The 10,858-nt window shown below is 41.0% G+C and overlaps 1 protein-coding gene across 1 annotated transcript in view; it reads left to right on the top strand.

Moving 5' to 3' along the window:
* LOC148501119 (BAR/IMD domain-containing adapter protein 2-like) overlaps positions 1 to 9,836 on the top strand; it is a 130,413-nt gene extending 120,577 nt beyond the window's left edge. Inside the window, exons 12-14 of the mRNA XM_088450959.1 lie at positions 1,693 to 1,864; positions 2,244 to 2,284; positions 5,926 to 9,836. Coding sequence (XP_088307085.1) covers positions 1,693 to 1,864; positions 2,244 to 2,284; positions 5,926 to 5,998 — 286 coding nt within the window. The 3' untranslated portion in view covers positions 5,999 to 9,836. The remainder of the gene's footprint in view (positions 1 to 1,692; positions 1,865 to 2,243; positions 2,285 to 5,925) is intronic.
* The last annotated feature ends 1,022 nt before the right edge of the window (positions 9,837 to 10,858 follow it).

The following is a 10,858-nucleotide window of genomic DNA, read 5'->3' on the forward strand; positions in this document are numbered from 1 at the left end:
TATGTTAATTTGTTTCAGCTGGTATCTACTGAATGTCTTCGAAGAATACCATCATTCTTTATAATGCAATTTGAGTTTGTTTTCCTTGCTAGAAACACATTTTAGCCCCCACCCCAAGTGAGTTGTCCTTTTGCCACCGACATCTCAGAGGCCTCAATGTTGGGGTCACCTCTCATGAATCTAGTTGGTCTAGGTGATTTTGCAGCAGAGCATAGAATAAATATATCTTTGTATCAGTCCCAGGAAGGAAATAGCAGTGGGTTATAATTACAAATCAGCAGAATATGTGTTGCCAAGAATGTAAGTTGCAGAGCTCATCTCCTGTCCATATATGTTCTTCATTGTGTCATGCTTGTAATATGTTATGTTGGAAAATATGTTATACATGTCCAATAATGGGGAAGAATCTGTTTGGCTGGAAGGTTTTTGAGAGAAGCCAACTTTTTGATTTAGTTAGGAATTCTTTTTGGCAGTCAAAAGTATATTTGCACCGAATCCATATTTTATAATTGGCCGAAAACTGGATCAATTTACTAAAGATTCAGCTCAGTGCCAAGCCAAATCTAAACTTTGATTTTCCTATTGAAGTTATGCTAGAGATGCATAAAATATAAATATTGTCTCCAGCTTTAGCTCCTGGAAGTGAAAACTCTGTGTCCTTCACACCGATATTGAAGGAAGATCCAGATCTCACATTTGGCTGGCTTAAGACTACGGATTTGGCCAAACCCAAATAAATATACTGTACATAAAAAAAATCTTCTATTTAGTAAATATACACATACACATTCTTTATGCAGGTATAAATAGTTATTTTGGCACACTTCATGCAGATTAGTATATATTGGGGTGTTCATGTGGACTGGATTTCATGATTCATATAACTTCTATTATCTATGTTAGACTGTTACCGTGTATATGCACAGATAAATGCTGCATTCTGTGTTTGTGACCGCGTAAATGAAACAGAGACAAAGGTTTTACAGCTGCAGCGCCACCTAGAGAGGGGACTGAGCATTGCAGCCCTTTATCTCCGTGTGGTTAGTCTCACATCCCCAGGTGAATATAAGAGGTGTGTATATTTATAGCAGGTGAGAAGGGTCATGAGCAAGAAGTCCAATAAGCTGCAGTCCCTGACTTTTCAACCTTGTACTCCCCCCCTCCCTCCCCCTTTCTCCCCTGTAGACAGATGATGACGTTTAAATGTTTGTAGGGTGAGATTAAAACCCCATAACATTAAGGTTCAGCCCTTGCTGCATTTATTCTGTGGGTCGGTGTCTTCACTTTTAAATGTAGAATGCAAGTTTCACTCTCAGGGCACAACGATAACTATCACTGCTTGCACTACACTACAATACTTCACCCAACATAGCACAATCAGAATGTTTACACCCCCCCCCCCTCCCTTTTTAATTTAACAGAATCCTTGTTGAATCTGTCTTCCCTTTCTTACGCAGAAAATATCACTGGCATAAAGAAAGTATATCAACTAAAGACATTATGGAGGCACACAAAACATTGCAATGATTCATTCTGAAATAACTGTAGTGTTTTATTGGCAAATTTGCTATAATGATTATGATTATGATGACCTTCATTTAGATTTTGCTTGATTGCAAATTGATTGCTAACTGCTTGTTCTTTCATAGACTACTGTATATCATACACTATCTTGTGTTTTTTTCTCTGCAGTTTTCCACTTAGTAAATTAAACAGTAGCAGTACTGGAAATCTGGATAAAGTCGGCATGTCCATCCCTGAATCTGAAAATGTCCGGATAGAAGCCGTGAGATATACTCCCTCGCCTCGCACTAGCACCTTCCGCCAGCGGCCGTACAGCATGATTAGTCCGGACCTGGTGCAAGTCAGTATACTTCCAATGGCTTTATCACCAAGTACAAATGTTTATGTTACTTAGTTAAATATTTTTCCTCTCTACGTAGATAACTTAGCCCCATGGTCACTGAAGGGGTTAATCATTTGGGTGTTGGGGTTGAAGAGAGCTGCCAGAACTAGTGGGCCTGTTTCAGCATCTAGGACGGGGCTGTCTAAAGCAATTGGCTGCTGACTGGTTGTCCTGTCCAATCAGGAGTCACGCTCAGCTATGACAGGATTAGAACTGTTGACATTCAAAACAATGGTTTCATAATTACAGGCTATTTTATTGATCATTCTGATGGTTTCTGTTGTTCCTGTAACAATGTAGAAAGTGGAAAAGTCATGCACATCTTTTTATTTTTCAGTTAGCAAATGAATTTGGAAGCCCAGCGTCATCTCCATCCAGGTAAGAGGTGATAAGCTATGAACACTGTAACGAACGAAGGCACATGGTGTAAATGTACTGTATGACCTTACAATACAGTATACACAACCACAATTTGGCATAGTAAATAAACTTGGGATAAATCAGTTTTTTATTACAGAAAAAGCTGTTCAAGGGTCACAGTACAGGACTAATGTCTGGGTCACATAGTATAGAGCATTCTGTTAATAACCCCCACTCTCCACTGTGTTGGGTATAACACCGTGATCGGATCCAGTCAATATCCCTGCAAAGGGGATGTCGGCGCTTAGAATACCTGCGCCGGAATACCGACACCTGGCAGAATCCCGGCACTGGCATCCCGAAGGTATGTAGCGGGGTTAAGGTGAGGGTTAGGGATAGGCACTAGGTGGAGGGTCAGGTTTAGGCACTGGGGGAGGGTTAGGTTTAAGGTGTGGGGAGAGGGAGGTTAGGTATAAGCACTAGGGGGAGGCTAGGTTTAAGTACTGGGGATGGAGGGTTAGGGGTAGAATACCTACCGACAGGTGTCGGGATCCTAACCCTGTCAGGATTTTGACCGCCGGGATCCCGATCGCTGGCATCCCGTACTCAACCTCATCGTGCTTGGTGCAATGCTGCATGTTATGGAATGCCACAGGACTGATGTACTGAGGTTTGAATATATTACATATTAACATTCTGAGCCTTGCAAAAATGTCCTTAACCAATTCCCTCATGTTACTGAATAACAAATCCTACAGTGAGAATTGTCCTCTGAGTTATTTTTATTAGAAAAGCACTGAAACTCCAAATTAGCTATTTTACATAACATTGATTTATTTTAACAAAAACATCTGAAGAAAAAAAAAATGCTGAAATATGTGCTTTGTATAACTCATTGCTGTGGTGAGGCAGTTTTACATTTACACTGGTTACAAATAATTTCCAAATGAGCACACAGTTACCCCCAGCCATTCATTAATGTAGACACCACATTCTGGATAAAGACAAAACAGCTGCAATATGGAACCAATTTTTTGGTTGAAAATCTGGAGGACAATTGTGGAAATGAAGACTACAGAGCAATGACGTCAGAGATAAAAGTAATGCAAATGCCTAAATTATGAGAAGGGCACTGAGTACTATCTAAGATGTCCCAGTGGGCACTTGTTCTATTATCAGGAGGTGGAAGCAAGAAGGAGACTTGTGACAGAAGCCACAGAAAGAGGCAAACATTCACTTTGAAGAAGCTATGTGGTTCAGGAACTGAGACTGGAAGGTGCACCATTCAACCATATTAAGAACTCCACATAAACAATAGCCTGTATACAGATGTGTCCTTACACATCTTTGTTGCAGCCACCTTAAAAAAAACCTCTCGGCGTGCCAGGTCCCGTGAGACTCTGGTAGTGTCGGGCGTCTTCTTTTACAGAAAATGCATCTAAGTTGCAATGTGACGCAACTAGGACGCACCAGCAGACTGTGCTGATTAAGTTGATATGCGACACTTGTATATCTGTGTGCGACTGAATCGCTGAATATGTATACGAAGTGCTACAATGTAGCGGACGCAGCTTTTTTTCATGCCAAGTTCCGTTGTGGTTCATATACAGACTCAGGTGCACACAGATATACAAGTGTCACATATCAAATTAATCAGCACTGTCTTAGACGCATTTTCAGCAACAAAAGACGCCCGACACTAACAGAGTTGCACAGGACCTGGAGACTCACTCGTGCAAGGCAAGTCGCTCTGCATGGCGTTTTGAGGCTGGATGTATGAGGACACATCTGTCAAAGCCTGGAACTAAAAAAGCCATTGCTCAAAAAGAACCATCAAAATGCATAAGAGTAACCCCATTGCAACGTGGGACGAGAGATAGAGCTTTTGTCAAAGTTCGAAGTGATATGTGTGACACAAATTTTATACTCATCTCCCAAGCTTGGTGGTCTTAGTATTATGGTGTGGGGCTGCTTTTCATCAGCTGGGAATGGACATATTGCTAAAACAGAAGGAAGAATACATGGAGCAAATAACAAGGAAATACTGCAAGTGGACCTGTATCAGTCTTCTTAAACACTGAAGGTTGGTTGAAAGTTTAGCCTTCAGCATGGCAATGATCCCAAGCACAAGTGGCTCAAGAACAAGAAAACATGAGTGTCCTACAATGACCAAATTGAGAATTTCTGACATTATGTAATAGGTGTACAGAAGTGATATCTGTCTAACCTGATCAACCTGGAGCAACTCTGTCTGGAAGAATAGGCTACGACAGTGGTTCCCAAACTGTGTGCCATGGCACCCTGGGGTGCCTCGGGACACTTGCAAGGGTGCCACAGCTTGGTGGTCAAGCACCAAATCAAATGTATGGTCAATGTAATGTAAATATGAGGACATACAGAAGTGCAAAGCTGTCCACCACCACATAACTGACCCTAAAGATGACAGGTGAGCACAATTTAGTTAATCATTTATTTCTCTGAATTTCTCATTAACAAACTTTTGGCCTAGGGCTGCCTTGAAAACAATACTGATACTCTAGGGTGCCGTGATTCAAAAAAGTTTGGGAACCACTGGGCTACGAAATCAATTTAAACAGTGTGCAAAGATAGAACATACTCGCTCTACAAAATAGTAAAGCACAGGGATTAAATATTTATGCAAGCAACATATTTAATTATTTTTTCCCTAAGGCATTCTTGTAACATGAAACAATGACAATGTCATGGAAATATAAAACTAAATTTCAGTGTTTTAAAATAAAATTAAAATGTCAGTGCAGGATTTGTTTTTTAATAAAATGAAGGCACTGGCTATGGGTCTGAATACTTTTGCAAGGCACTGTACATAAGATGTTGGTAGACAACTCTGTCCCCAGCTTTGTTAGTGTTGGTCAAGCTGCATTCTTATGGTGCGTACACACTGGGCGATTAAAGTGGACGACTGAACGATATCGTTATCGTTCAGTCGTCCACTTTATCGTCCATTTTTAACACAAAAAAGATGAACGATGACGACGACGCGCGTTCCCGCGGGTCGTTCGTCATCCTCGTTCATCGGGCTGACATGCAGGCCAACCTGACGACCTCGTCAGGTTGCTGCATGTCAGGGAATGGGTGAGAGAGCCCGGCGCTGAACGATATCGCTAATGATATCGTTCAGCGGCTGTGCTCAATGTCATGAACGACATTGAGCTCAGCCTGCCGGGGACACACTAGACGATATCGCTCAGGGAGCATATCGTCTAGTGTGTATGCACCTTTAATTAACCATTGTTTCCTACAGTATGTGTACAAGTTTTCCTGTCTCATTTGTTCCACTCGAAATCTTTAACCTGAAACTGTAATTATGCTGGGGTTCAGGCTCCTTACAGATCTAGATTACACAGTAAGTGGGTTGCTAATAGTCTTAATGTATTTGCAACCGGCAATCGAGCAGAGGGTGGCCTTAATGATTTGAATACATTTTTCACCTTTCCTATGGTTTAATTTAAACAGGATTTGTAATTATCCTGCATTACCTTACATGTAATTACCATGTATAAAAGTGCCACCTGTTATCACAAGAAGCGCTTTTGATACAGATACAAATATACTATGATTTTGTTTATTGCCATTATAATATTATCATTGTGCACCTCTTTCTTTTGAATTTTTTTAAGAAACAACCCTTTTGCCCACGTTAAGCTGAAGCGGACAATTACTAACGATCGTTCAGCTCCTGTCATTCAGTGACCTTGCGAGAAGAAGCTGCTTCAAGAACAGTCTACAGAGGAAACTTTCCTTATGATGTCACATTTTCTTCTTGGAATCAAAAGACCTAACATAATAAACTGGTCTCTTTGTAAACCAGCAACTTTAAATCATTAACCCTGGATGTATTCTGTTTACAGCAGTCATGAGGATCTTCCCTGCAATGTCTACGTGGACTTGTTAGGTTCATGATAGCACCTATGTGTGTGGATACACACAATCATCTATAGTCTCCTGATGCACTTTTCTGATTAAAGTATTCATGAAATGACCTCAACAGTATTATACAAAAGGTGACTTTCTCCAGTCACATGTAAAGTTACAGAGAGCACATTCTTAAGATAACTTTTAGGATAGAATGTGAGCAATATTGCTTAGAAATGTGATTTTAAATGAGCAGTAACGTGAGGCTGAACCACAGATATCTAGGGATATGGTGCATACACACGGACAGATTTTTCTTCAGATCTGAACGATAACGATTTTAAAAATCGTTTAATCGTTCATATCTGAAGGAAAATCTGACATATCTGTCATGTTTGTCAGATGAACGATGCACGTTCCCGCTTGACAGATAACTATATCTGACATCTGATGCGTTTGCAGTCAGATTTGGACGATTCCATTCATTTTAATGCAGTCAAAAATCGTTTGTAGTTCAAATTGTTGGTCAAACCGTTCAGATCGTTCAATCGTTCATCTGACAAATCTGACCGTGTGTAGACATCTATAGATTCAATTAAGTTGAATCCTATAAACCCCATATAAAGAATAACTTTGAAAACACAAACCACATTATGGATAAAAACAATGCATTCATGAAAACAATACACAAACAACACAACTACCCACAAAACAGAAGAATGCAAATAGATTGTTAGTGGCATATCCAATTAGGTGCGAGCATTACAGCGTGAGAAAATATCTCGGGGTAACACCTTTTGCCCACTCGGAAAAACCTCTTGTAACACGCGGTAACCTACTGACTCCTGCGGAATCTAATGGGTGCATTTTTACACAGACAGGATCTGTGAGTAAAAGTGTACCCTCTGGTAATAAATGCGTGAGGTATCGACCACTAATTTAATTGGTCAGCGCCGACAATTGGCCGTAGGGTAAACCCCGTAGCTAATTGCGTATGCCCCTTAGTGCTCTCCCATTTATTGTGTTTCCAGTACTGTAGGGATTTCAGGGTCATGTATTTATTTGTGGAAGAACAAGTACTATTAATTACACCTGGCACCCTAAGTACAAAATAATTAGCTAGACATATAAAAATTATATCTAGCTTGATATATGTGTTTTAGCATAACAATATTTCTATGAAGTAAACGGGGCTGTGTATTTGCTAAATATTGTATATAATTTTGAGGGTTGTTTTTTTAGCATTCTGCAGTGTTTGCAACAGGTGACATTAATGAAGGAGATGTACTTGATATCCAGGGAATGTAAAGGGAAGTTATAGAGATACTGTGGAAAAAAGTGTTACGAAAATACTGAAGAGGAAGTGTTTTGGAAGCGATAGTAAAGATTTACCACTGCGACAAATGGTAAACAGGGCTGGACTATAATTAGGCACTTGTGGCAAGAGGTGCAGATTGGGCAACAATGCTCCCGCTATAATTGCTCTATTCTTTAGGTCTGGCTCTATCATCGAAGGGCTAAATCCAATGTGTGGTACTCCACCTGCTGTGAAATTACACATCCCAGCATTCCCTGCCACAGATTTGCTGTTACTGCATCCTTTAACTGTGGCTGGTCATGCTGGAATGTGTAGTTCCACAGTAGCCATAGTGTCACAAGTTGTCAATAACCCCTGTGATAAGTGTTCCCACAACGTCTGTGACATTTATTTGAACTCTGTCTCTTTGGGGAAGATTGAAGTTAAGGGCCTGATTCAGACCTGCTCGCAAGCGCTTGAGCGCTCGCTAGCGGGTCGATGGTGTGCTCTGCGCACGCGCTGCGGCCGCACTGCGCGTGCGCAAGCCCCGGAACGAGAGAGAAATTCTCTAGCTCCGTGGCTCACTACAAGAGGGGCGGCTGTCGATGTTGCTCGACAGCTCGCCCGGTTTTGTAGGCGTGGCGGGGGTGGCTTCACAAAAGGAGGCGTTCCCATGCGAACGCCTGCCGTTTGTGAGCGGCCCCACTGACATCACCAGTGATGTCAGTGGAGGAGCTTCCGGCTCTATTAGAACCAGAAGCTCTCTGGGGCTTGCGGCCACGAGACCCTACCACAAGGGTCTCGTCGCAAGCCCCGATGGTCTTGACTATCGCGAACATCATCCTGGCCGCTCGCAATAGATGCGGGTGGTCACCCACAGCTATGCGAGCGGCCAGGAGGCCGCAAAAAAAAAATTCCCTGATTCATTCAGAGCGAGCGTTCTTTCAGAGCCTCCGTCTCTGAATCAGGCCCTAAGTACGGTAACCGCTGAAATAGGTTCTGGCTTCCACACACGTAAACTCATAGCTATTTTCTTCTCAAAGCCTACAGAGGTGTGAGCAGAAATCGGCTACTGTGATATCGCGCACTGAACTTTCAATTATGTTTTTATGTTGGGTTGATTGGAATGATTGCAGAAAGTATAAGGGAAGTGTGCATAAGATGGAAACAGAATGTGTACATGCATTTTCTATGTGAAGGGACTATGTGATAATGTCCTTGATAAGAGAAAGCAATGTAATATGTACATTTGATGGTTGGTATCAATGATGTACTAAGACAAGATGTGGGCTTTTCTAGTGTCACAGAACTGCAGAGGCTGGCAGGGCATGCTGATACTTGTAGTTGCACAACAGCTTGAGAGTAATGGGATGGCAACATTTGACCCAGACCAAAATATGGTAATATCATGGCTCTTTTGAATTGGGCTGCTAAATTGATTTTGCATGCCAATTATATATTTTAAAGGTTCAGCTGGCTGTCCCTGATGTACAGTAAATGGGGCAAAACACCAAATACAATGAACTGGCTTCATGAACATTCAAATACAGCAGTATAATTCATCCATTATTTCTTTTTAGAAATCGGTTTTAGCTGTTTGTATAAAAACATCTTGACCTCTACAGTAACCCCTTTATGAACTAACATGGTTTACTTTATCCCCAGTTGTACTATCTACATTTGGTATGAAATTAAGCAAAAATTGTGAGCCCATAGCACTGTAAATTAATTTTATTTAAAATATATTGGAGTTTCTGCATCAAAGACAGGACAGTGGATTTTGGGAGTACCGCATATTTAAATATTTTTGAAGCCCTTTCATTCTTTGATGTTAGGGGACCCTTAAGATGTATCAGTAGTGTTTCTACCAGAAAATGTATATAACTTAAAGTCTGTATCAGAGGAAATGAGGACGTTTTACAATTATGCCTTTAACGAGTACTACAAGTAGTGAGAATACTACCAAGCTAATAGGCTGTGGTATATTTCTGTTAACTAAAATGAATGTGTTTAGCCAATGTATTTCCTCTAATGCAGCTCTATTCCCTCAAGAATGTTTCTCCATGCCAAGTGCTTCATGCACTGTGTGGCATTATCTCAATAAAAATATACATACATTTTGGCCAGCAGAATACTGTTATTACTCATAAATACAATGGTCAGTATTAAGCAGTTTGAACTTTTATAAATATCATGAACTTTGTGTTCACACTACATTGTTTTTTTTCCTATTATAACAATGTGTATATTTTAGGTGAAGTGTTAACGCCAACAATTAATTCTATCGTGCCTGCCAACTTTTTGTAACATTGAAACATACATTGTACTATGTTGATGGACTTTGTCACTAACTGAGAAAATAGAAATTGCTTTAATCCATTCCACTGTATTGTGTATTGTTATGTTTGAATACTTAGTCAGCGTCATCAATAATAGGAAAGTGTCGGGAGTTAATTAATTGCAGGCTATGCAGATCTCTTGGATATTTTCACACACGGGGTGGATGAGAGCATTGCGGGTGCATACAGTAGATGCGGATAACTCAGAATGCAGCAAAGATCTACTTATATATCCGTGCACGCAATGCGGTTCTACAGCTGACGTGGGCAACTCCAAACCAGGCCCTGTAAGTGCACTGGATAACGGGGAATTATGTGTTCAAACTTCAACATACAATTTGTTTTGCTAACCCTAAACACCTTTGTACGTCTACTCTATTTTGACATAAGGTATAAATATCAGTGAACAATGTAAAAACACCCAAAATAAAACCCCAAACCAGAAGCAGCTGTTACGGTAGGTATACACTATTTTCCTAACGATAGGTAGAGCACATACCCTATTACTTAGCATATGACAATATGGTTTTAGTCTAAGCATGAATGACTACAACCTCATGCACAGGGTCGAACTGGCCCACAGGGGTACAGGGGAATCCCCCGGTGGGGCCCACTGCCTGAGGGCCCACCCTCTCCACTAGGGATCGGTTTCAAGACTGTGCAGTTGAACTATACATTATACATATGTTACATTATACTGCACAGGACTATGATGTATTTTCTACAATGCATTGCTGTTATTAATCTGGTACATTATCATGCATGCACTAGCAATATTTACTATATATACATTTTTCAGGGGCCCAGACCATACACTCTCTACTGGTTAACCAGGCCTCGGTGGAGGCTGGCCACACCCCCTCTAGAGGCTGGCCACACCCATAAATATGGGCCCCTTTCACTGCCTTCCCCTGGTGGGCCCTTCATGCCTCAGTCCGACACTGCTCATGCAGAAAACTCCCTACAAATTGTATAGTGGGTATAACTATAAGCAGGTGATTCAGATGTCGTCTTGGCCACAATGTGCCGTTTCAGAATGACATAATGCATTCCATAGATGTG

Source organism: Taudactylus pleione, unplaced genomic scaffold, assembly GCF_031769625.1.
Source record: "Taudactylus pleione unplaced genomic scaffold, aTauple2 ptg000535l, whole genome shotgun sequence".
NCBI lineage: Eukaryota > Metazoa > Chordata > Amphibia > Anura > Myobatrachidae > Taudactylus > Taudactylus pleione.